Below are 27,390 nucleotides of genomic sequence, written 5' to 3'. Positions count from 1 at the left end.
CACACTCTAGCAGGCTGTTCTCTGTTACAACAGAAGCATTGAGCAGTTACAACAGAGACAATATATTCAACCAAGACTGAAATATTTGCTCTCTGGCCCTTTACAGAAAAAATCTGCTGGTTCCTGTTTTTGGCTCTAAGCTTGATGTAGGCAGAGCCTGTGTTTTTCTTATTCTGATCCCACCTCTTCTAGCACTCAGCCCAGGGACAGAAGCCAGTGCAGGCAAATCGAAATTGAAATCATTTATCAGATAGATCTGTAGTCTGTGTAGGAGCTGGGTGGTCTGTGGTCTCAGTGAGTCTTCTACACCAAGAAAGTAGCAGAACAAGGCTTTAAGCCCATTTCTGTCTGACTTGCTCCTTTAACCATGACATCGAATAACATCTACAAAGTCGTACTGCTGCTGCTAAGTTGCTTCAGTCATGTCAGACTCTGCAACCCCATAGATGGAAGCCCACCAGGCTCCCCTATCCCTGGGATTCTCCAGGCAAGAACAATTGGAGTGGGTTGCCATTTCCTTCTCCAATGCATGAAAGTGAAAAGTGAAAGTGAAGTCACTCAGTTGTATCCAACCCTCAGCGACCCCATGGACTGCAGCCTTCCAGGCTCCTCTGTCCATGGGATTTTCCAGGCAAGAGTACTGGAGTGGGGTGCCATTGCCTTCTCCAACAAAGTTGCACGTGTATGTTTAATGTTGAGCAGCATGCTTTGGGCTACATGGTGGTTGAACACTGCTCATGTTTTTTTCCATCACTGAAGTTTTCTCTAGGGGACCACGGGCAAGGAGTTGGAACTGGCTCCCCAGAGAAAGGCTGAGGACAGCTGAAAGAACGTGTAGGGACACAGGAAGGGGTGGAGGAAGTCAGGTGTGGCTTCAGGCGCCAGCCGTTTCCTGCGTCCATCAGGACAGAGGACACTCATGGGAGAAGAGGCAGCTTCGACCCCTGCAAGTTCAAGGGCAGTCCACGTGTGTCGTCCACTCCTCCAAACCACAGTTACTCTTCCATTATCAGGCTAATCAACATTGGCCCCTAAGAACAAGAAGTTCTGGAGAGAAGGCAAAAAAGACGAGAAATACTTTCTGAGTCGCACGGCATCGGAGCTTCCTGAAAGGGAAAACTTAACAGGAAAAAACAAATTCTCACTTGAATCAAAAACCAAGTCAGTCTACAAACCAAGCCCGTGGAGGCCTTAAACACTGCCCCTCAGCTGCCTGCCCCTAGGAATTTATCTGCAATTTCCTGATCTGACTTCTAGAAGACATCCACTAATGTCCTTTTCCTGCTTCAATTTTTTACCCCCCTGGGAGAACCATGTACACACTGGTGCTGGTTGAGTTTACTCCCCTCACATAATTAATTTCTAAGGATGTAGCCCTTACCTTGGAGTAAGAAACATACTACACAGTGATGACACCGGTAAACTAGTACTTCTGGATTTATATCAGAAAGTGTCCTATGCTTGTCCCTGGCTCTGCCCCTGGTATGTTTCTTCCACCAGAAAGCATAGTCAGGTTTTCTTCAGGACCACCCATCCAGGCTGGGAAGCCTGGTCAGGGGCCTAGTGAGGGCTCACAGCCATGGACATTCTGGGCTTTTCAGGTGGCCCCTTATCAGTTCAAGTGGTCCATCTAATCTGACCCCTTTACACCCTCATCCTGCCTTCAATGGCTAACAGGCCTTGTACACTGAAGATGCTCCATTATCATGTTTGAACTGAATTATTGGGAGCTGAGCTATTTGACTGAAGCCAAGATTCCAGATCATCAAAACGTGCCATTTATACTCCAAAATTTAAAACAAAAATTCTTTTCCTATGAGGATTCAGTTCAGGATCTATGTGAGGGTCAGGGACTCCCCTGAGAATCCACCAGCCCTAAAGAAAATATCCCAGAAGGTCTAGAGATCCCAATTCAGACACCCACTTCTCACTGACCTCGTGGATTTGGAACTCCAAGCTGTTGAGGTAGGTGTCCCTTGGCAGAGGGAGTGGGATGCCCTCCTCAAGCTTTGCTGAAAGATAAAGAGCAGAGAGCAGTGGGCTGGTCAGAGGAGATGAGGGAGATGTGAAGATGCAGAACATTGCATTTGCAGCTGGCTAAGGAGAGAGTGGGCTCCTTTGACATGTGGCACGCTACTGGGTGCAGGGCACATCTGTCCACTCTTCAGCCTCTTGAGCTTCTACTGGCCCCTTCAGAAGCCCCCTTTCATCCGCTATCTAAAGTGGCCTGGGCTGGGACATGCAGCGAGCAGTGTTTACATGCAAGGACTCAACCCCAAGGACTACCATCTCCACTTTATCTTTTCCAGGCTAGTTTTGCTGCTTGTATCTCTTGGTCATAAAAGCTAGATGGTGAGGCCAGTTGGAGAAGGCCCTGGCATCAGAGGAGGCGCGCTGGGTTCACAGGCAGCCACTATCCCAAGAGCTACTTCCATCACGGTCATCCAGCAAGTCAGCGACCTTGCCTCACCCTAGGGCCCAAATGTGCTAACCCCAGGACTTCCCTGGCGGTCCAGTTGTTAAGAATCCGCCTGCCAACGTAGGGGGCAAGGGTTCATTCCCTGGTCCAGGAAGACCCCCCACGCCATGAGGCAACTAATCCCATGCACCGTCACAACGGAGCCCACGCTCTGGAGCCCACGAGCCACAACTCCTGAGCCCACGCACTGCAATTACTGAAGCCCATGTGCCGACAGCCTGTGCTCTGCAGCAAGGGAAGCCACTGCGATGAGAAGCCTGAGCACCACAACTGGAGAGTAGCCCCTGATCGCCGCAATTAGAGGAAGCCCGTTCACAGCAATGAAGAGCCAGCACAACCCAAAATGAAAATTAAAATGTGCTAACTCCAGGTGCTCTCCACAGCGCTCCCTGGAATGCTCAGTCTCCCTTGGGCTAACTCCTTGGGCTTTGGGACTCAACCCAGCCCTCTAGACTGACCTCCAAGTCGTGTTCAGCACCTCCTGCTAGCTGCCACAGTCCTCTAGTTCCCACAGCTTTCTTCTGTGGTGTCATTTATCTAACCATTGTCATTTACATGTCTGCCTTCCCAACAACGTGTGAACACCACGAGGGCAAAGATCATGCATCGCTAATCCCCAGCCACCACAGAAGAGAGGCTCACCTTGTTGAATGAATTCATGAACCATGAGTCCTACAGAAAGGGAAGAATTCAGCTTTTGCATGGGGCAGGCTGTAGCAGCTATTCTTACCATTGAGAGAGGGGTATACAGTGTGGAGTGCATAGTAATTGAAGATGGATTCCATCAAATTCACCTGGAGCAGAGAAGGGGCCAGAGCAAAGGAACCAAGTAAGACAAGAAAAAAACCAGAAATCCATGGGAAGAACATCTGACTCCCCACTCTGAAGACATCAGCCTGTTATCCCATTTACAAAATAGAGGTTGACAATGACCATCACCATGACACATGAATGGTTCCTTGCTCACAATTCCCAAATCCCAAATCTCTGAACTTCATTCTCCACAGGTGTACACAGGCAAGTTTTGTGACCAAACATGACTTGAACTGTCTTGGTGCTATTTAGTGGGTATTTTTTTTTTAATTCTACTTTATTTGAATGTTTTAAAATTTTGTTGCAAAACTATGAGTGTGTTTGATTATAGAATGCTGCCCCAGATCCAGGGGGGCATGCTCCACAGTACCTCCCAAGAATTCCCAGTTCTGAAACTCATCAGTCTCAAGGGCTTTTGAGAAGAGATTGTGTACCTGGCCTTTGTTATAGTGACATATACTGAGAGTGGAATATGTGTGACACATTTGGTCAAGGTGTCTTACTGAATTCATTGCCCCATCTCAAACTGCAGTCCCCATTCGAGATAGATGCTATTATCATTCCCATTTTATAGTCAAAGAAACAGGCTCAGAAAGGTTAAGTGTTTTCCCCAAGGTCTCACAGGTAGCAAGTGGCAGAGCTGATGGACAAGCCCAGACCCATCATCCTCCAAAGCTCATGCTCTGAACATTCACGTCCTGTCACTCTTTTTGCCCTTCTTGGGTGATTAACTTTCAGATGTGATATCCTGATTCCTGCAAAACTACAGTGCATCTTTTCTGGGATCTCATTGCTTCTCCTGGAGCCCTTCCATGAAGCGTCTTCCCATGAAGCCCTGGTTGGAGAGGTCATTCAAGAAATGCTGAAGGAAAACCACTCACATTGAAGAAACCGATGTTGGAGTCCTTCAGTTCCAATTTCAGCTCACTGTGCAGAAAGAGAAGCACAGGTCACCCCACGCTATGGCTGGTACTTTCCCTCAGGTTCCCCGACCAGTGGGGCATGTGGTACTTGTGGGCAAGGGCATTTCTGGGGGCTGGATACCCAAGGGTTCCTCTGCAATGTGCTTGTGGATTTAAGCCTTTAAGCATGCACTGTGTGGGACTTCCCTGGTGATCCCATGGTTGAGAGTCCACCTTGCAATCCAGGATTGGATCCCTGGTCAGGGAACTAAGATCCCAGATGCCACAGGGCAAGTAAGTCCTTGCACCACAGCTACCGAGTGATGAAATGAAAATATGAAGCATGCACTGTGACTTAAGAAGTGACATCGTTAAAAATAATGTTCGCTGAGGCTCTTTGATAATTTGAAGAAATTATGATAATGTAAATATTAACCAGAAAAAGTGGAATACAAAAAAAAGTGGTGATGTATGCCTCCAATGATATAAAAATGTATAAAAAACTGGAAGGAACCATGAAACTATTAATGGTGATGATCTCTGTGTGGCAAAATGATGGGGGAATTTTGTCTGGTGTTTTTTTTTAATACTTTGGTAATTTCCAATTTTTCCTTGCCATGAGCATGCGTTATTTTATAGCATGGCAATAGACAATAAAAATAGAAAAGAGAGGCACCATAAATGATGCTGGCACGTTGACTTCTGTCACTATAAAAGCCAAATCACCCACCATATTTATCTCCCTCCTCCCAGGCTTTCCCTTGGCTGCTGACTTGGTCTCCTTGTTCAGAAATTCTACTTACCCTGGATCAATCTCTCTGTTTTCCACTCACAGGGCAGGGGAGTTTTGATAATTCCTTGGTAAATTGTGTGAGGTCCTCATGAATTCTCCTTGCTTTGCTGTCTCATACTCTAAGCCCTTGGCTGTCTTCTCTGACACTGCAGAGACCCCCAAGCCATATGCATAAACTCCAAAAGCCCCAAATGCTCATTGTTAACTTTTTATTTCTGTATTTATTTATTTTAATTTGGCCACTTGGCATATGGGATCTTAGTTCCCCGACCAGGGATCAAACCGGTGCCCCCTGCATTGGAAGCACAGTCTTAACCACTGGACTGCCAGGGAAGCCCAGCTTTTCTTTTTAAAGATCTCTTAAGGAGATGTTCATTTTTAACAGGGTCAGGGCATTCTATGAGCCAACAGCATCTAACCGTGAGACCAGGAATTCATTCTCCCAGGGAAGCCATTGCACGTGTGTCTCAGCAGGGAGCAGAACATAGAGTGGATGAAACGTGGGGCACAGGTGAAGCCTCTGAAAAGAGGACACTGCTAGGACAAGCACCAATCCACCCCCTTCTCCCCTCTTCCCCAACCCATGGCCTCTTACCTCCCTGTGGTCAACGAACCAGTGATCCTCGTGGAGTTCACATTGATGGTGATGGAGATGTTGGTACTCTAGAAGAGCAAAAGAGGATGATCCAGATTCTCGGCCCATGAAGACATGCTATTGGGTCCAAGAGCGAGACAAATCTCCAGAAATAGATACCACAGCCAGATGTGGGACATATGAGCGAAAAGGATTATGGACTGAGGAGGCAGAAGGGAGGTGGCTCCACAGATGACTTTAAAGAGAGGTGAGCTGAAGTTTCAGACATCTCCATCTTCATGGAAGCATCAGGAAGGGGGAAATAAGGCCAGACTAAAGACACAGAGCATTTGAATGGGGAGACTGTCCATCTGTAAGCAGGCCACCGAAAGTTCAGAGTCCCCAAGCCCTAGGGACATTTAAAGGCATCAGTAATTGACATCTATGTTTAATGATTAAGGTTGACCCATTACAGATGTGGGGTTGAACCAGGTGACCATATCAGGAGGTTCCATAAAGCCTGTCCTATCTATGATGGTTAGCTGTTCTACCTGAGTCCATTTCCTCTTTCCAGGAGGTGAGATCTTACCTGCAACACCTGAATCAGTGTTTGTGGCAACGTTACTGAACAACTCCACTTTGAAACCTGATTGATATCCCAGAGGCTTGTGGTAGGAAAAACGGAACACTGTTTGTGTCCCTACCAAAGGACAGAAGGCTGGCTGCTGCTTAGGCATAGACAAGGTCATTATCAGTTTGAACAGTGGCCAAGAACTATTGAAGATGAACAGGGAAGGGTCTGTGGCAGAGTCGGCTTCAAGTTTAGTAAGACAACCCACTGGACTACATTTCCTAGCTTCCTTTGCAGTTAGGTATGGCCATGTGACTGAGTTCTGGCCAATGCAATGTGTGTTACTTCCCGACCTTATCTTGGATTTCCCAGTCTCAGAACTTGAGAAATAAATTTCTATTGTTTAAGTCAGCTAGTCTATGATATTTTGTCATGGGAGCCTGAGCTAAGATAGCACTTGACATATATCATGTCTGGAAATTCCCTGGCAGTCCAGTGGTTAGGATTCTGCACTTCCACTGCAGGTTTGATCCCTGATTGGGTAACTAATATCCTGCATGCTGAATGACTCGACCAAGAAAAAGAAAAAAAAAAATCATTTTCTTTTGACCCCCATGTTTTCTGGTGAAAAACATGCTGCCATTGGAAAAGTTTTTCCCTTAGAGATAAGGTGTTTGTTGTTTTTTTTTTTTCTCTTGCTGCTTTCAAGACTTTTTCTTTACCTCTAATTTTCAGAAATTTAATTATTATGTGTCTTGGCATAGATTTCTTTGGGTTGATCTAGTTTGGAATGTGCTCAGCTTCTTGAATCTGCAGCTTTGTCTGTCTCTTGCTAAATGTGGGAAATTTTCAGCCATTATTTCTTTGAGTACTTTTCAGCCCCTCCCGCTTTCTCCTCTCCTGAGATTCTGATGGCCTGAATGTTAGATCTTTTGTTATAGGCTCTTTTCATTTTTTCTCTTTGGTCTGTTTTTTTCTCTATAGTTCAGATTGGGTGATTTCTACTGTTCTATTCTCTAGTTCGTTTATTCTTTTCTCTCTGGAGTTTAGCAATAAGTTAAATGTTAGTCACTCAGCCATGTCCAACTCTGGGACCCCATGGACTGTAGCCCGGCAGGCTTCTCTGTCCATGGAATTCTCCAGGCAAGGATACTGGCTGGGTAGCCATTCCCTTCTCCAGGAGATCTTCCTGACCCAGGGATTGAACCCAGGTCTCCCTTTAAGCAGGCAGATTCTTCATCATTTGAACCACCAGGAAGCTATGGTAAAACAATTATTGTCTAAAAGTTTTCTATTTTACTAGACTTAGTTTTTCTGGTTCTTTGGGTGGAGAAAGGAGGGTTTTGTTGTTTGTTTATTTGTTTTTTTGGGCCCCACATGCAGTATGTGGGTTCCCAGATCTCAGTTCCCTGATCAGGGATTGAAACTGCACTCCCTTCATTAGAAGCAAAGAAACTAGAGGGGATTTTGATAGGGATTGTGTTGAATCTGTGAATGAATTTGGACAGTATTGCTATTTTAAAAGTTCTTTAAATTTTATATTTTCTTTGAAAAGGTAATTTGATGATTTTTTTTTATAACATTTTAAATAGGTTTATATAGGAGACACAAGAGACGAGTATTTGATCCCTGGGTTGGGAAGATCCTCTGGAGTAGGAAATGGCAACCTACTCCAGTACTCTTGCCTAGAAAACTCCATGGACAGGGGAACCTGGAGGGCTATAGTCCATGGGTTTGCAAAGACTCTGACATGACTTAGCAACTAAACAACAACAACAATGCTTTAAATTAAATAAAATTTCAATTTAAGTAAATGTAACAGCGAGAAAGCTAAAAATTTCCACCTCAGCTGGAGTGAATGACTTTTAAGGTTTCTTGCAACTCTGATAGTGTTTGATTAGCTATATCGGGAAGCTTGGCTGTTCAGACCAAGTGTGCAAGACCCACTCACAACACACCAGAAATAAATAGCCTTCAGCTCCTTCAGCTGTGTAGTCTCCCAGTCCTTTAGCCAAGGGAGGAGCTTCTACCCATAGCAAACATGACCTTTTATTGCCCTGGACAGATTCAGACTTACCGCCCTGATTTGGAAGAGGGACTTGCGGCCAGCAGAATTGGGCAGGAGAACGAAGGCCTGGATGTCCATCACTGGCATGAACGTCACATTTCCGGGAGTGAATGTCAGGAATGGAGCTGATTCAGGTGATGTCTCAAGCTCTAGTTCCATATTAGGATACAACATGGCCAGCTGGAAAAATAGGGCAGATACTAGGGGAGGATACGAGACAGACAGAGGGACCTTGAGCTGTACTAGGGAAGGCCAGATGGGCAGAACCCCCAAGACTCAAATCTTCAAGGACCCTGAACTGGCAGTGGAAAATCATAGGATGATGGGAATTTTATACGTATATATATAAATATATTAAGTTAAAAAATATATAAAATATATCAAATGGTTAATGTAGCAATTTAGTTGATAAGAAATACAAATGGCTATAAATAAATGCATACATGTTAAAATTCAATAGTAATGGGGATATGCACACAAAATGTAGTTTCACTTTATTCCATGAAAATGGCCAAAAATTTCATACATGTGACAATATCCAATTTAGAAGAAAAAACACTCAAAATAGTGAGAGAAAAAATTAGCTAATATTCTCCAAATATTTGTTAGTAGGGAATTATATTTTTAGAACTCTTTTTCAGTGGATGGCTTTATGGTTGCAAAGAGCACTTTGATAATGTATCGGGATGGGTAGAAATACCACAATGGGCAAGCTCCAATAACAGTGGATGGTCACTATACTGCCTCCTACACTGTATTCATTAGTGTGCAAATCTGGGGCCAGAGCTGAATTGCCTGGCTCAAGAGAGGGCAGGCTGAGAACTCTTCTCCACTCTACTCCTGCTACTTTTCAGCTCTGCTATACGTAAACAGCAAACAAATACTGATTGTTGGTCTAGACCCCAGTTATTAGCCTGCCCAATATGTCCCATTTGCACCCTGGAAGGATCCTGAATATTTGTCCTGGCTGAGTGTTATCCCCCATTTGATAATGACCAATCCAGCAGTAACTTAGTGGGGGCAGGTACTAGAGTTGTTCCCATTTGATAGATGAAGAAACTGAGGCCCAACAAGATTGAGTTCCCAAGACAGGAAACAGCAGATCCCAGATTCAAACACAAGCAATCTGAATCTGGATCCTGTGTCTTCATGCCTCCAGAAGTCAGAGAATGATGGAAATTTTGAGGCAAAAAAACCTTAATAACTTACTTAGTTGCTTACTTTTATCCACTATGTTAATAAGTAAGCTGTTTGTTCGGAGAAAGTTTATGCACAGCTTGTAGATGTCCACACACAATCTCAACATTTGGCCCATGTCAATGGGCTTGTCCTAAGGTCTTACCTGAGGAATAATGGCCCAGAATGAGCTGGTATGCAGCTGGATTGGGAAGTCCAAGGGAATCTGCAACACACCAAGCAAAAAGCCAGTTGAGAAGCAGGATGCCAGAGTAGTTAGAGGCGTGGACTTGGAGGTCAGGCAATGGGGCCTCAGATGCTGCTTCCGCTAGTTTTTGGCTGACTTATGTTTGATAAACTTCGTTAGGTTCTGTATCTGGAAAAGGAGGATGATTATAATAGCACTTGTACAGGGTGTGCAAGGACTGAACGAGATATTCTAGAGGTAAAGAGCTAAGTGCACGGCCTGGAACATAGGAAGGGCTTAATAAATGTCTATGATTGTTATTCATCACTTCTCAGGATTCTCCCCTAAAGGGCCAACAAGACCTGGTAACCACTACAGTCTGGACTTAACGTGCTTTCAGATATGGCTTTCCCCAACCCCAAACTCTTTCTGGCCAGATGTCTCTCATGGTGCTATTCTCTACCCATGCCTTGGACTTGCTCATCTTTCAGCTTGGCGAGCCCTGCCTATAACTGTTGACAGCACACCTTTCTCCATCTCTTCCCCCTTCAAGATCCTCACCCTTGGGACTTCCATGGTGGTCCAGAGGCTAAGACTCTATGCTCCCAATACAGGAGGCTCAAGTATGATTCCTGGTCAGGGAACTAGATCCCAAATGCCACAACTAAAAATCCTGCATGGGGCAACTGAAATCTGGGGCAGCTAAATAAGCAAGTATTAAAAAGAAAGATCCCCACTGTTCCTTTGGGCTGCTGGGAGTTGGTGATGGACAGGGAGGCCTGGCGTGCTGCAGTTCAAGGGGTCACACAGAGCCAGACACGACTGAGCAACTGAACTGATACTGATTGTTGTTGTTCAGTCACTAAGTTGTCTGACTCTTTGGGACCCCATGGACTATAGCACGTCAGGCTTCCTTGTCCTTCACTATCCCGCAGTTTGCTCAAACTCGTGTCCATTAAGCTGGTGATGCCATCCAACCATCTCATCCTCTGTTGCCCTCTTCTTCTGCCTTCCATCTTTCCCAGCATCAAGGTCTTTTCCAATGACTCAGCTCTTCACATCAGGTGGCCAAACTATTGGAGCTTCAGCTTCAGCATCAGTCCTTCCTGTGAATATTCAGGGTTGATTTCCTTTAGGGTTGACTGATTTCGTCTCCTTGCTGTCCAAGGGACTCTCGAGAGTCTTCGCTAGCATCAGTTCTTTGGCGCTCAGCCTTCTTTACAGTCCAACTCTATTTAGCACTTATCACAGTGCTCGACTGGGAGCTGTGAGGGTGCCCTGCTCAGACCTCCCTTCACAGGCATCAGCTGTGAGCAAAGCAGCTGGTTGACAGGCTCCCACACCCCCTGCCTCACACTCAGGCCTCACACCATTCACACTGGGACCACCCTCTCCCAGACAGCTCCCAGCCCCTGACTGGGCACAGCCCACGTGGTAGAGCTGGAGAATTTTGTCAGATTTCAGGATTCAAGGGGATCGCTTAAGACAACGAGTCAAACTGAAAGTCACGATCAAGGCTTCATTTGCTTACTGCGAGAGAGGAAGCGAGAGGGTAAACTGGAAAGGGTGCCGGCCCTGCTGTGTCCCCCTTTTCCCTGTGGCAGGACATAGGATGCCATCATGGACCCAGTGGGAGGTGGTGGAGGAGACAGGGAAGCACCAGGAGGCCAAAAAAGAAAAAAGTACTGACTATTGAGTCAAACTGGAGAAAGCTGTCTTCAAGGCCCCCAGGAAGGGATCTCAGCTGAAGTTACCCCCTCCCCCTCCACAAATAGGCCTCTGAATGGGACGTATCAAGGCTAGGAATGCAGATTGACAGGTGAGGCACAGGCTTGAGTCCCTAAGGGCACCTCACTCTGGAAACTAGCAAACACTGGCCATGAACCAAGTCTGGACTGGGTGAGGCCTGCCAGGTAAAGCTCAATGTAACTGCCTGCAGGTGGACCTAATAGATCACACATAGGATTTCACCTTGGAGCCAGACTCCTTTGATGCCCGCCTGATACACACTCCTCTAATAAGCAAGCTTGGTGCTGGGGCTCCCCTTCAGCTTAGCTGAGACTTAGAGACTCAGCAGCATTTCTGCCGCTGAGTCTTTCTTCCCTCTGCTTTGCAGTTATCTCGGGTGGCTCAGATGGTTAAGTGTCTGCCTACAATGTGGGAGACCCAGGTTTGATCCCTGGGTTGGGAAGATCCTCTGGAGAAGGAAATGGCACCCCACTCCAGTACTCTTGCCTGGAAAATCCCATGGACGGAGGAGTGTGGTAGGCTATAGGCCATGGGGTCGCAAGGAGTCGGACAGGACTGAGCAACTTCACTTCAAGGGCTCGTCCCACCTGTTCCATCCTCCAATGCCGGTTATCTCTCTAGGTGTTTTCCTAGTAAATCTCTTATAAGTCTGAAGTTGTCTTGGCATCTGCTGCTTGGAGTACCTGATACAACACACCACAGCCTGTGTTATTTTTTGAAAATACCATCGAGACTTCACTGGTGGTCCAGTGGTTAAAACTCCAAGCTCGAAATGCAGGGGGTGGTGGTTTGATTCCTGGCCGGGGAACTAAGATCCCGCATGCCAAATGGTGCAGCCAAAAATAAAAATTGAAAAAGAACATACTGCTACTATAGCTAACATACATACATGTATCAGACTTCAAGTTCTTACAGGCTGTCTCTCATATAATTCCTGGGGAATAGGCATGCTTGGGATTCACACGCACAAAGAGGGAAACCGAGGCACAGCCTGGATTTGAACCCCTATTTGTCAGGCTCCAAATACCACATTCTTCTCCCGGCTCCCCAGAGCACTCACAGTGGATCTACTGTCCCATCTGATTTTCTCTTCAGGGACCCCCAGCCTCCTCCCCCCCAACTCACATGCTTATTTTGGATGGTGAATTTCATCTGCCCGGCCTGGTAGTAAACCCTGCTGGCCGTGTTGAAGGCATATTCGGAGACAGCAAAGTAGATCATGTGGTCATGTTTCTGGGGCAGCGTGATCGGTGGAGCATCAAAGGGGACGGAGGTGTTCCAGTTTCTGCTGAAGAATTCACCCTGCAGATGAAAGGACACATCGGCCACCAGGGTCCCTACCAGAGACGTCAGGCCCAGGTGGTGGCTGGGCTGGCGATTCCTCTCTAGGCTGTAGGGCTGATGTCTTCGAAGATTCCTGTGGCCCTACAGTATGAAGGCCCTAACAGCTACCTGAAATTCCCCTATTGTAGACTGTTTTCTTTGGGTGGGAGCTGTGTCCTGTGTTCTTCCAGGCCCAGGATGCAGGGGAGGGAGCACTGCCCAGCGAAAAGTATGGACTCTGGAGCTTAACTGTTTGGTTTTGGATCCTGGCCTGCCACTTACTCACTCTGGGATCTTGGGTAAGTCTCTGACTTCTCTGTGCCTCAACTCCCTCACCTGAAGAATGGAGATGTTGTGGGACTTCCCTGGTGGTCCAGAGGTCAGGGATCCACCTTGCAATGCACAGGGTGCGGGTTCGATCCCTGGTTGGGGAACTAACACCCCACATGCCATGGGGGCAACTGGGCAATTAAGCCCATTTGCCATAACTACGGAGCCTGCGCTCTGGAGCCCTCGTGCTCTGACCAGAGAGCCTGTGTGCCGCAGGGATAAACCCCACACGCTGCAGCAAAGATCCCATGTCCCGAAACGAAGACCGACACCACCAAAAAAATTAATTAAAAAATTTAAAAAGTGGGGATGATGCTAATGGTTTCTACTTCATAGACGCGGTATGAAATTTACATGCATTAACATTTGTACAAATACTTAAAATAGTACTTGGCTTATAGTGAGATGAGCTTCCCGAGGTGGCACTAGTGGTAAAGAATCCGCCTGCCGAGGCAGGAGACATAGGTTCACCCCTTGGGTCGGAAGATCCTCTGGAGGAGGGCATGGGAACTCATTCCAGTAGTCTTGCCTGGAAAATCCCATGGACAGAGGAACCTGGCAGACTACAGTCCATAGCGTTGCAAAGAGTCAGACATGACTGAAGCGACTTAGCATGCACGCTCAGAGTAAAAAGCATGTAAAGAAAGTGTGAAGTCACTCAGTCGTGTCCGACTCTTTGCCCCATGGACTGTAGCCTACCAGGCTCTCTAGGCAAGAATACTGTAGTGGGTTGCCACTTCCTTCTCCAGGGGATCTTCCCAACCCACGGATCAAACCCAGGTCTCCCAGGGATCAAACCCAGGTCTCCCGAATTGCAGGCAGACACTTTACCGTCTGAGCCACAAGGGAAGCCCTGTAAGTGTTAGGTGTTAGTTAAATAAATAAAACTGGAGAGGGTGACAGTCCAGGACCTGGCTCAACAGGGGCTGTGAGAAGACCAGAATGAAGACAGGGTGTATTCTTTTCCTACTGCCGCTGTAACAGATGACCGTAATCTTAGTGGTTTAAAACAACAGAGATTGTAGTCCTTCACATTTCTGGAGGTCAGAAGTTAAAACTCAAGATGTTGGCAAGTCTGCCTTCTTGAGGCTTCTGGGGTGAATCTGCTTCCTTTTCTACCCTGTAGAGGCCACCTGCATTCCTTAGCTTCTGGCCCCTCCCTTGCATCACTCTGACCTTTAGTTCCAAGCTCTTGCTTCTGTTGTCACATAACCTCCTGTCCTTTACCACCTGCCCCCTTTTTATAAGGGGCTTCCCTGGTGGCTCAGATGGTAAAGCATCTGCCTACAATGCGGGAGACCCAGGTTCAATCCCTGGGTTGGGAAGATCCCCTGGAGAAGGAAATGGCAACCCATGCCGGTACTCTTGCCTGGAAAACTCCATGGATGGAGGAGCCTGGTAGGCTACAGTCCATGGGGTCGCAAAGAGTCAGACATGACTGAATGACTTCACTTTCTTTTCTTTCTTTTCCTTTTTATAAGGACCCTTATGATTACAACTGGCTTCCCTGTTAGCTCAGCTGGTAAAGAATCTGCCTGCGATGCAGGAGACTCCAGTTTGATTCCTGGGTTGGGAAGATCCCCTGGAGGAGGGCATGGCAACCCACTCCAGTAATCTTGCCTAGAAATCCCCACAGTCAGAGGAGCCTGGGGGCGCAAAGAGTGACTGAGTGACTAAGCACAGCACAAAGTGATGACAACAGCTAGCCCATTAATCCAGGATAATCTTGTCGTTTCAGGATCCTTCATTTAATTAAACATTTTACCGTATATTTCAAAATCCCACTTGCCATATACAGTAAAATGTTCAGATTCTGAGGACTGGGACACGGACCTCTAAGGGAGCCATTCTTCAGTCTACTATAGGGAGTAAGGCAGGAGGTAATAATACTGGTGCCCATATACATACTACGTGCCAGGCACTTGGCTATGCACGGTATACACATCTCACTTAATTCCCGCAGTCACTTTATGATATAAGGCTATTATTATTCAAATTCCATGGAGGCTCAGAAAAGTTAAATAATTCTCCCAAGGTTCTTCAGCACATAAGTGCTAGGGATTTGACCTCAGGTCTTCTGGATTCCAGACGGATTTACCGTGCTGGTTCAGAGACCTCATCTTGGGTTTTGTTCTGCAGTATGTGCTGTGTATCACATCTTCCCACTGTGGGCACTGGTCAGGGACATGGACTGACAAGCAGATGGTCTGGAGGAGAGGAGAAGCCAACTCTGAGAGGGAGAATTGGTTTTCTGCCAGCCCCCGGCTCCAAGGCCCTTTCTCTACAGCCCCTTACCTTGAAGTGTGTATCCAGGCCTTGGGAGGTCACCTGGGGAGCTCCTACTAAACTGTAGTCAATGCCGGCAATCTGGTCAATCATCAAGGTGACTATGGAGCAGGAGAGAGACAGCATTATGAACAAGGGAGCCAAACACAGTTGTTCAAGTTGTGCACTGTGCAAATCTATGGCGCTCTTTTCCCATATAGCCTTTGGAGAGTGAAAATGGGGCTGGTGCTGATCAATGGTAACTTCAGTCACAAAAAGAGTGCTTCATACACTCATTCATTCAATATTTATTGAGTACTTGCTATATACCAGGCACAATGAACGCAAGAGGCTAATGAAACAGGTTAGTAGGAGAGTCAAAGTCTCTGTTTTTCTGGAGCTGGCAATCCAAAAGGGAAAACAAGACAAGTATTTGAGCAAATAGATATAAAATCACAACTCTGCTAGGTAGCATAAATTCACAGGATGATGCTAGCCATATAAAGGGGGTGATATGGGGGATATAGAGTCAGAGGAGGTTTTGCTTGGGCCGAGACCTGAAGGAGGAATAGGTGTCAATTGGTTGGCAGGGCGGGCAGAAGGGGAGACGCGGGGAAGGATGTTCCTGGCAGAGGGAATGACACATGCAGAGATCTTGTAGAAGTATGGGACACGGTGTATTAGTGGAATCACAGGGACCCATGTAGCAGCCAAGTTGCCCAGAGCATGACGAAGCTGCAGTCAGGCCTGCCCATGTGATGCTGTATCACCCACTGTGGAGTTGATATTCTAATAGTCAGGGGAGTCTTTGATGGCTTTAAGAAGAGGGGAGGACCTGACCTGATGTATGATTGTACAAGGTACTGTGGACACCGGATGGGCAAGGCTCAGGGGTGCATGGGAATCTCAGAGCACCCCTGTTTTGTTCAAGCAGCCAGTACAGAGTCAGCAAGTGATTCTCCCATGTGTTTGTAATCCTTTGCCCACTGGTGCACCCAGCAGGTTGCTGAGTTCCCACCCTTGATCACCTATGCCCCTGTCTCCAGAGAGCAGACCCTCAGATGTCCACATGTAGGATGGAGAAATACTCGATGGGGAAAGTTCTCCCAGGGTTCTTGGGAGATGATGGTGATGGTTCCAGGGGCACTGGGTGCTGCACAACCTGACAGCACCCAGAGGAGAGAGGAGGGCTCCAAACCTGGCAGGGTGCGGAGATAGGGCTCCAGGCGGGAGATTGCTGACTTCCTGACCATTTCGCAGATCTGCCGGAAGTGGACGAGACAGCCACGTGAGTCCCTCCCCATCTCCCTCCCAGGCCGTGTCCCTGCCCACTTCCCCACCGCCACTTCAGGAACCATGGGTCATATGCCCACCCTGTAGGCAGATGAGTGGAGAGGAGGGGGAATATGATGAAAATGGAGATGAGACCTCCATCAACCACAGGACTTGGTCGCTGCCCATTTGTGTTTGCCCAGCTTAAGTTCCTAGACTTTTCTGGAACCCTCATTAAAAGCAGATGGTGGTCAAGTCGGCATTGCCCTGAAGTCTGCTATTGTCATGGTCTTCAGTTCAATGCCCACTGGTTGCTAAGTGCCCAGAAGTGCAGTGTGCATTTATTAGACAGCAGGGGTTGGGGGAACTTCCCTGGCGGTCCAGTGGTTAAGACTTCGCCTTTCAATGTTGGGGGTGTGGTTGGGGAGCTAGGATCCCACATGCCTCCTGGTCAAAAAGCCAAAGTATAAAACAAAAAGCAATACTGTAACAAATTCAATAAAGATTTTAAAAGTGGTCCACATCAAAAAATATTTTAGAAAAGAAAAAAAGACAGAGAGAGATCAGAGGGACAAAACAGAAGAGCTTCTAGGTGCGGGAGGCAGCTCTTATATCAGAGGCTCCACAGCCCCGTTCTTCTGCTCCTTTACCCTCTCTTCCTACTGGGATTCCTTGCAGTCTGGAATTAGCGGATCTGTGAAGGATTTCGGTGCCTCGTCTGCAGGCAGTACTCACTAGGGCCACCAGAGGGCGCGCCAAAGCACAACCAGGAGAATTCCTTTCCTCAGCCAGCCACCAGCTTCCTCCTCCGTGTCAAGAATGGGAGATCCCAGAAGTTGGAAGCTTGTCATTTCCTAACGTTAGCCTTATCTATACCATTTCTATGAATTTTCCTTTCTTACCTGTTAAAGTATTAATACTTCTTTTATACCAAGTGTCCTTTTAAAAACTATATAGTCACTTAGTCGTCTTTGACTCGTGACCCCATGGACTGTAGCCCGCCAGGCTCCTCTGTCCATGGAATTCTCCAGGAAAGAATACTAGAGTGGGTTGCCATTTCCTTTCTTCCTGATCTAGGGATCAAACTCTGGTCTCTTGCACTGCAGGCAGATTCTTTACTGTCTGAACCACCCGGGAAGCCCCTAAAAGCTACAGACGTTTAATAAAAAATACAGAAAACTCTCACTGTTGTCAAAGGGAAACTGTTATCCCTTGGCACAAACAGGATATACCTGGGAAAAAGAGTCCAAGGGGTTGAAAAGCCACTCTGCAAGGTGGGCTAGATATAGCTGCCCACAAGATAATGCCCCCTCTTTGTTAAAGGAAAGTGTTCAGCACGTATTAGCCCTAAATGGAGACTTCCCCTTTGACATGAGAAGAAACAGAAAAGGGACCACGTAGGGAATCCCTTGTTCATTTTATCATTCTGCATAATTTGAATGATTATGGGGGAGCTGTCCCCTCCTTGGGAACCACTGTTTGATGCAAACTCCAAGTCAGCCTGCGTCGGGTGCGCCTGGCCTGGCTTCTCCTAAAGCAGAGGGTAAAGGCAGCACTCCTGGGCAGCCAGCCCTTCCAGGCCTGCGTCCATCCACCCTTAGCCCCCTTCTCTGCAGAGCCACCTGGGGCTTTGCACTCACAGCCCCGTGGAGGCCAGTCAGTGACTGCACCCTTGGAAACTGTCTGTTCTTGTGCTTAGCCTCTCTGACACCTGCCCCGCTTCCCACTGGACACATGGCACCCGGATTTTTCTGGCCCATGTTTCCTATGTGGTTAGGGCAGATACGGCCTCAACCTGCTGCACAGGGCTACAGGAGCATACATGTCTATGAAAATAAGCTTGCCCTCCCCTTTTTTTAAGCTTGCCCCCTTTACCTAGCTGCTCTTCTGTACTAGGCACTGGGCAGTGCCTGTAGCTATGATGTTGTATGGTCCTCACAATAGCCCTCCAAGGTAGGTGCTATGATTCTTTCTATTATTTTTTTGGCTGCACCTCACGGCATGAAGAACTTCCCCAACTAGGGAAGGAACCTGCACCCTGCCGCCTTGCAGTGGAAGTGAGGAGTCTTAATCACCGGCCCACCAGGGAAACCCTATTTCTATTTTATAGATAAGAATCCTAGGGTCCAGAGAGGTTAGGCCAGTTAACCAAGGCATCACAGCCAGCAAAGTGGCAGAGCTGGGATTTTTCCCAAAGTATCTGCTTACAGAGTTCATGCGCTCAACAGTGAGGGTTCAAGGAGGTGAAACCCAGATGGGAAATGACTCTGTAACAGTAATAACGTGAGCCCTCTGAACACACCCAGTGTACCTCTATCCAACCAAATCCTCACAGCTCCCTTCAAAATAGGGGTTATTGTCTCCGTTTAACCAATGAGGAAACTGAGACTCCAGGGGTCCCTCAATTCGCCCAAAGATACACAGAGGGAAATGGAAGAGGTACCTCTTTGCCTCTAGGACCAAGGCTTTTTGTAGAGGTGAGAGATACCAAGGGCTGACCTCACTGCTATTTTCACTGTGGTGCATTTTACGGGGTCAGGAGAGGGAACATTATTTGAGAAATATTTTCCTCTATTTGAGATAAGAAAGATATCCTAGGTTTTCTCCATGAAATGCTTAGATTTATTTTGGCATTTAAATCCTTAGACCGCCTGGAGTTGATTTTTGTATATGCTGTGAGGAAAGGATTTAAAGTCACTTCTCCGTATCTAACATTATTTATAACAAAGATATCACTCTTTCGGCTCCAAATGCCAATTTAGCATGTGTGGTTATATGAATCTGGAAAAGCCTTGACATTATCCTTTACGTCATGATTGAAGAAGGTTTTGCTAAGCAAATTCCAGTGACAACATATTTAAGAGCCAAGCCTGTCTACACACCAAACGTGTACAAGCCGATGATCTGTGTGTTAACTACAAATCTGCTCATCCTTTTGTTTACCTTTTGTTCCAAGATGGGTTTGACATTGTTTTCAATTCTTTCATGGAAGAGGTTCAGGATCCAGCTGGAGAAAAGAGGAAATCAGGTCAGAACCCACTTTATGATTAGCTGAGACTCCTAAGAGAGGGCTAGTGGTGGCGCTAGCGGTAAAGAAACCGCCTGCCAAGGCAGGAGACACAGATGTGGGTTGAATCCTTGGGTCAGGAAGACCCCCTGGAGGGGGGCACCGGCAATCCACTCCAGTATTCTTGTCTGGCAAATTCCATGGACAGAGGAGTCTGGCCAGCTACAAGTCCATGGAACCCTAAGGAGTTGGACACGACGGAGTGACTAACACGTTCACTTTCACTTCCCAAGAGAAGGGTTGCCCCTGGATCTGAGCTTTCCTGCGTGCTGGTCCAAGAAGGGACCTGGCCAGAGGAACTTAATCTGAGGGGTGGTGACCCAGAGTGTGCTGCTAAATCAGAAATATAGGTGAGAGTAGGCTAGTTAGGGGTGTGGTATTAACTATATACATCAACATCTCCAATATTCTTTTCCTTCCTTAGAATCCACTCATTTCCTATTTCCAGAACTGGTGGTTCAGTGGGACTAACCCTACTCCTAACCCCTAGGTCTAGAGGTGGACCCTAGACCCTGGCTCAGCCAATAACAGTCCAAAATGATTGATCCAAGGAACGGCCTTGTGATCCCACATTGACCAACAAGAACTTGGTCAAAGTTCTTATTCGCCAGTGCTCTACCTGGAGCCCTACGGAAAAGGCTGCTCCTGCTTGCTGAGATGGGCTCTAACTGACAAGGAAACCTGGCTTTCTGTGACCATCTCTGCCACTCTAAGAGTGGAGGACCCTGTCTGAGACTGACCTGTCAGACCTAGACCCAGGAGACAGAGAGATTCCTGGCAATATCAAACACCTGAAGCCAATCACAGCTTTGGCTTCCTCCATGGACTTTTGGGGCTTCCCTGGTGGTTCAGTGGTAAAGAACCTGCCTGCCGATGCAGGAGATGTGCATTCAATCCCTGGGTGGGGAAGATCCCCTGGAGGAGGAAATGGCAACCCACTCCAGTATTCTTGCCTGGGAAATCCCATGGCCAGAGGAGCTCGGCGGGCTACAGTCTATGGGGTTGCAAAATCCTCTGACACGACTTAGTGACTGAGCATGCACAGACTTTTTAGGTATGTGTGAGCCAGTCAAGTCCATTCTCAATGCTTAAGCACCTGAGTTGAATTTTTGTAACTTGCAACTTAGAGGAGGCTGGTGAATTTGTATGTCAAAAGTTTTAAACATTTCTTGGGGAGAAGGAACGGTGGACCGAGAAGAATAAGAATGGATATGAATAATCTGTTTAGAAAACATGAAATACATGGCTCTTAAGGATGCACAACATTATTCACAAGATAGACACTCACTAAAACTGAGACACTGTTACCTTTCATATTGGCAGAAAGCTTAATCTCTGATGATCTGCCTGTGATGGCCATCGTACTTTCTTACCTTGCTAATGGATGTGAAAACTAGCAAGTCCCTTGGAGGGAAGTTTGCTGGTAAATATTAAAATTACAAAATGCACATACCAATTTAAGAATAAATCCTAGAGTTTATTTGACCAGGTATAAAATGGTATTATTCCCCAAGGTTATTCTTCTAGCATTATTTATAGTAACAAATGACAGGAAGAAACCCTCACTCCCAAACTAAAAATGTATTTATAGAGGACTAATTATATACGTTTTGAAAAGTTAAAGTGTTAGTTGCTCAGTCGTGTCTGACTCTTTGCGACCTCATGGGCTATAGCCTACTAGGCTCTTCTGTCCATGGAATTCTCCAGGCAAGAAGCTCCCCTGCCAACTCCATTCTGCTCTTCTCTGTGTCCTGGAGGGCTGATGTCTAGAGATTCATCTCCCAAACTCTCTTGCTCTCTGGCTGCTGGTTATTTTGGCTAGTGGGAGGCACAGGCAGGAAGGAGAGAGGAGATGGGGTACTTATACCAGGCGCCTCCCTGTTGGACCACTATAGTCCTGTCCCCCGGCCCCTCCTCTGAGATTTCAGTTCCTTCAGGCTCCGGTAACCTCCTTGCCTCCCTTGCTGACCACTCCTTCATCCTGCCCACACTCCAGTTAATATTCCCCTCCTGTTTGCCACTGACTCTTGTCAGTTAAGCCTTTCGAGTTGCCCTGTGTGTCCTGCTGGGATCTGAGTGACGCATTGCCAACCCAAACCCAGTGAGAGGCTGTTGCCCCACAGACCACCACCGTTCATCCCACATTCACTGATCGGACCCTCCAGGGAAATCACTTTGAAATGCGGGCTTGCCTTGGAAGACAGTCTTGCCCAGGCATTGGCAAACTGTTTCTTAAAGGGCCAGATTGTCAATATTTTGGGTACTGCATGCCAAATAGTCTCTGCCAACTACTCAACACTGCTGTTGTCAGACTAAAGCAGTCCTGGATGAATGGGCATGGCTGTGTTCCACTGAAACTTTGCTTACTGGTGGCTGTGGCTTCCCTAGTGGTCTGGTGGCTAAGACTCCATGTTCCCAATGCAGGGGGCCCAGGTTCAATCCCTGGTCAGGGAACTAGATCCCATGAACAGCAACTAAGAAGGTGCTTGCCACAACTAAAGATCCCAAGTGCAACAAAGATCAGTGATCCCACATGCACGATTAAGACCTGGTGCAGCCCAATATATAAATGAATATTTAAAAATAGATAAATTTAAGCAATGGTTGGCAGGTGGATTTGGCCCCTAGGCCTTACTTAGTTTGTTGATCTCTGATCTTGATGGATCCTCAGTTTTGCTCTTATGTCCCATTGGAGGCGTCCCCTGGGTGAGCTGGCTGCTGAGGCAGCTCTGACAATCTCCAGCAAGTGTGTTTGGGGGTCACTTACCTTATGTGTCCAGAAATTTCAACGCTGACATGGCTGATGGAGTTGTGGCAGTGGATCACAGAGACAGTGGGTCGCCCAGACTGGTCCTTGCCCAAGTTCAGAGAAACCAAGATGGAAATGCCGTCCACACTCAGATCAAATGTACCGTGTAAGGTGCTGGGTGGGAGAAATGAGAAGCAAAGGGTATAGAGTCAGTCACCTCTGAGAAGATGAGCCAAACTTATGCAGACCCAGGTTTGTCTCTCAGTCCCCACCAACTAGTTGCAGGTCCTGAGTCTCAATTTTTAAACTTCCCGGGTAGGGTAGTAGTAAAGAATCCTCTTGTCAATGCAGGAGACATAAGAGACGTGGATTCCATCTCTAGTTCAGGAATATCCTCTGGAGAAAGAAATGGCAACCCACTCCAGTATTCTTGCCTGGAGAATCCCCATGGACAGAGGAGCCTGGTGGGCTGCAGTCTGTAGGGTTGCAAAGAGTTGGACATGAGTGACTTAGCATGCACACACAGCTGGTGTCGAGTATTAGCTGTGTGCCAGGCACACTGCTAAATGCCTTATAACTGTTATTTTGTATAAGCTACAACTGCACCTATGAGGTGGATTATTATTGACCCCATTTTACAGATAATGAAACTAAGGCTTAAGGATGGTCAGATCTGCATCATTTATTGACTGGAGAGGTTTCAACCCAGTAAGGGAATTCCACTGGGGGAGGACATTTTGTTTTATGTTATGCAGTCTCTAAGTTGTGTCTGACTCTTTTGTAACCACATGGAGCCTGGCAAGGCTCCTCTGTCCCTGGGGCAAGAATACTGGAGTGGGTTGCCGTTTGTTTCTCCAGGGGATTTTCCCAACCCAGGGATCAAACCTGCGTCTCCTACTTGGCAGGCGGATTCCTTACCACTGAGCCACCAGGGAAGCCCAGGAGAGGATATGCCCTTGCCCAAAGTCAAGAGACAGTCTAATGCCAGTACTACTCACATGAAAGACTTTTCCACCTTCCAGTTCCCACCAACAGATATGTAGTTATCGGACAAGGAGGCTTTGATACCCTGACCTGGGTGTAGACTCAGCTGGGAGTCCTGGAGTAAGAAGCGATGGATCCTCATTCTAGGGAAGGAAGACAGATTATCAGACTCAGAAAAACCAGGGGCACATCAGTCCTCTAAATGAATCTTTAGAGTCCCCTTCAGCCTCTCACACTCTTTCAAGTTTACTGACTTAAACCAAAAAGGACAAATAAATCATTTCGTTCACATCCTTCATGGTCTGCTCAGGTTTTACCTCCTCCAGGAAGCCTTTCTTCCCCAAGCTTCCAAGACCAAAGACTTTCCTCTTGCCTCTGACACCTGCCCTCACGAGCTGCCCATGTCTATCCTACTTACTGGATTCTCACCACCTTGAGAACCCTGTGGATGGTCTGCCCCTGGCCCCATGCTGTCTGCCTGCCTTTCTGTAGAAAAACTTTAGTCAAAGAATATGTTTTAATCGGAGAAGTGAGAAAACGCAGAAACAAAGGAAACTTGTCAAACCAGACCAAACAATAATAGTTTAGTCATTAAAGAAAGAACCTTTAGTTCCTCCTCAAGGGCTTCAGATAATATTCTGAGCCATATCCTTTGAGCCGTTTTGTATATAGTGAAACTCCCACTATGTGGAAGAAGTTAACCACATGATAACCAGAAGGTAGCTATGACGTAATTCCAAGAATCAGCCTCCAAGAAATGGGAACAAACCAACTCTGTAACTATAGACTAATTTTACTTAAGAGTCAAGATGATGCTGATCAGACCCCCGGATGGCCAGTTCCAGGGTGACTGGCAGAGCTGACTGTGCCGCTTCTGTATGCAGCCCGCTCCCTCCACCTGTGCACCCCTGAAACTCTTGCCCACTGATTGTCAGCGGGGAGTTGGCCTTTGGAACTGACTCCACCCTCTCCTTTAGTTGCTGGCCTCTGAAATAGCACAAACTTTCCTTTCCACCAAACTTTCCCCTTTCAAATGGCAAGCATCTGGATCTCACTTTCGTAACAATGTGAGCTGGCATTGCGTTATGTATCCTTCAGCTTCCCTTTCGTATTCCCACCCTAACCCATTTGGAATACAAATAAGGGCTCACTATTTAGATCCTGGGACCTGTGGGACACACATGTGAGAAATATGCTGTAGATACACTTTTCTTTTCCTATAGAGTTTAAAATAAAACATTGTTCACTTTCCCTGACAGCCTCAATCGACTGCAGGTGAGTAGCAGTGACCCCTTTAAAGAGGGCAGGTGCCTTCCAGGTAAACATTGCTCTGGTCATTTGTTTTTTTTTTTTTTGTTCACAGGTCCATTGCTTGTTCATCCCTTCTTCTAAACATATGTTAACTGGGAATGATGTGTGCAAACCACATTTCCTAGGATTCTTTGCAACTGGTGTTGCAAAGAACAACCGGCCAATGGGACGCTTTGGGAAGAGATGAGTGGATAGGAAAAGGGGAGAAGCCAGAATATTTTTTCTCCTCTCTGCCTCAGATTGTGTCTTGGTAGTGTTGGTTACATTTCCACACTGGGGCAACTCCTGCAGACAGTCCCTTCCTTCATGATCTTAGCTCCTTTCTAGAGATCCTTAGATCCTTTCTAGAGATCTTGTACTCGGTTGATTTTGTCTGTTGTCTTGTCTTTTTCTCTCTGGCTTTTAGAGAGGATGTTAGTAGCTTTTCATTGCTGCTAATTTTAGGTTGCGTCATCATTCTCAAAGTGGTTTTCAACTCTCAATTTGTAGTAAATTCCTTATATGCAGTTCCCTCCACTGAAGTTCCTGTCATGGGTTCTACTTTCCCAGCTAGTGACTGATGGATACATTCATCTTGCCTGGGACACTCATCTTCATTACTCACTGTGGTCATTTAAGTTGGTGGTTCTTGTCAGATCAACACTTATTTGTCCACTCAACAAAAATTCATTGAGATTCTCCTGCTCTGTCAGACCTGGCTCCAGGGACAGGGGCCATAGAGATTCAAAACTCAGTCCTTGACCTGGAGAGTTTACAGTTGGTGGTAGATCCGGTTGTTAACAGACCACAGTAACTCACTGTGAACACCAAGTGCAAGGGGGTGCTCTAGGGCTGTGGTAAGGAGCATCGCCCTGTAAGTGGCACGTCCTGGGTATTTACTGTCTGTGCCTAAATTTAAAATGGCTTCTTTTTGCCGACTATCTCAGGGAAATTGTCTTGAGAGACTTGAGAAGGATTCTAAGAAGCAGCCTTTTCTGTCAGTGATGGACAAACGATCCCCAAGAACCTATTCTGGACACTGAGGAAGCTGGGGAAGAATTCATATAATCAAAGAATGAATGAAAAAAGAGTAAGGGGTGAGGATTCTAGGGCTGAATATGAAAAAGCTGGAGGGAGTGTAAGGTCAGTTACATCTCACAGGGAGGGAGAAGGGAAACCAGGGCTATTAAACAGAGACCAGGAGGCTCCTTCTTCATTTCTTATTGGGGATATGTGTGGATGCTATCTTCAAGGAGTAGTATGCAAATAAAATATGGACAAGGTCCAGAAAGACTTAAAGTCCTTGATTGCAACCCCTAACAGGCTCTGAAGTGTGGATGGTACGTCTCAAACAGGTCCTTGATCTGGAGAGTAGCCAGGATTCCCTCAGTCGTGTCCTACTCTTTGTGATCCCAGGGACCGTAGCCTCTCCCCATGGAATTCTCCAGGCAAGAATACTGGAGTGGGTTGCCATTCCCTTCTCCAGGGGATCTTTCTGACCCAGGGATCAAACCCAGATCTATCACATTGCAGGCAGATTCTTTACCATCTGAGCCACAAGGGAAGCACCCAGGTTTCCCTGGCAGAGGAATAATCCAGAGCTGATCTTTGCAGGGCTGGCATAGGAACTGATGAATGGTTTCTAATTCAGAAGATTCAAAAAACACATAGCACCTTCCAAAAGTCCCACAAGAGCTGGCCACGATCCCTTTACCTTTAGTCCAAGTGATGGTCCAATGTTTATCCCCCTTCCCCATGACCCTCGGTCCCCATTCTTCCCCCTCTGCTGCCCCCATGGAGAACAGAGACCTCACCCACTAAACACATAATTCACACTTCCAAGCCAACCAATTCCGTAGCTTCCTGACAAATCATGCATCTTGGTGGTGGACAGCTCATTCTTCAGGGTGGCTTCTCCATATTGATGGGCTGGGGGAACATAGAGTTAACACAATCAGTGGGAGGTAGCTAAATATAACAGTTGAATGGCTGGGCTTTGGAGTCATGTGGACTGGGATGAAATGCAGGATTTACCACATACTATTGTAATCCCAAGGAATTTCCTTATACTCCCTGAGCCTCAGTTCCCCCATCTATAAAAAGGTAACAACAACAACGATGATGATGATACTAACCTGAGTCTGAGCATTAAATTAGATCATGAATGCAAAGTGCCAGGTCAGTGGCAATCATTGTTATTTATTCATCCGGATTAAGGTCGTGGAAGCAATAGTGGGATACAGTGGGGCTTTTGAGGAATCCCTGACTGCAGTTTGGTCAAACCTTAGGGTTTTTTACTATCGCTTGGGTTGTGTGAGCAATGCAGGTGTCTGGATCCAACTTCATCCAGTCTTGGGTGGGTCTCTGGAATCTGTATTTTAATATGTGTCCCAGCAATTCTAATATGGGTGGTCCATGGACCACCCTGGGAAGAAATACTGATCTAGTCCTATCCTTGGCTTCTGTCATTCAAGATGAGGAATCTGAAGCCCCAAGGTTTCTAAGGCTGATATCCAAGGTTTCTAAGCCAGGCAGTGGCAGAACCCCAGCCTGTGATTCCTCAATCCGATGACCACACCAGTTTGGTGGGCAGAAACGAGCTCCAGAGGAATCACACCCCTCTCTTACCATATTCCAGGCCTTTTCCAGTGATCCTGGCCACGAACCCGGGATTAGGTGTTCCTTCTCCAAACCTGGTGAACTCTGCCAGCAACAGTAGGGCCACTACCATATAATATGGTCTGGCCATCATCCCGTCCTCAGCTCCTTCTGGGCAGGGATGGGTCAGAGTCTCTTTG

At 46.9% G+C, this 27,390-nt stretch overlaps 1 protein-coding gene across 1 annotated transcript; it reads right to left on the bottom strand.

Moving 5' to 3' along the window:
• On the bottom strand, positions 627–27,390 carry LOC102186320 (lipopolysaccharide-binding protein). The gene is made up of 15 exons (XM_005688551.2): positions 27,221–27,390; positions 26,407–26,521; positions 23,317–23,445; positions 22,337–22,492; positions 19,446–19,509; positions 16,429–16,492; positions 15,261–15,352; positions 12,438–12,614; positions 9,543–9,602; positions 8,210–8,380; positions 5,583–5,650; positions 4,174–4,219; positions 3,210–3,273; positions 1,936–2,012; positions 627–1,047 (listed from the first exon to the last, which is right to left on the bottom strand). Exons 1-15 carry the CDS (start codon positions 27,342–27,344, stop codon positions 1,015–1,017), a joined length of 1,440 nt encoding a protein of 479 aa, XP_005688608.1. The 5' UTR covers positions 27,345–27,390; the 3' UTR covers positions 627–1,014.

This window comes from Capra hircus, chromosome 13, assembly GCF_001704415.2.
Source record: "Capra hircus breed San Clemente chromosome 13, ASM170441v1, whole genome shotgun sequence".
NCBI classification, from domain to species: domain Eukaryota; kingdom Metazoa; phylum Chordata; class Mammalia; order Artiodactyla; family Bovidae; genus Capra; species Capra hircus.
This window is presented reverse-complemented; position numbering and strand designations above follow the sequence as displayed.

Excerpts from the sequence above, each read along its gene's own strand:
- LOC102186320 (XM_005688551.2), bottom strand. The coding sequence starts at position 27,344 with ATGATGGCCAGACCATATTATATGGTAGTGGCCCTACTGTTGCTGGCA. Across the intron at positions 23,446-26,406 it reads GTGAATTATGTGTTTAGTGG|AATGAGGATCCATCGCTTCT; the intron begins GTGAGGTCTCTG and ends TTCCTTCCCTAG. Across the intron at positions 4,220-5,582 it reads GGTTCGTTGACCACAGGGAG|TGAGCTGAAATTGGAACTGA; the intron begins GTAAGAGGCCAT and ends CTTTCTGCACAG.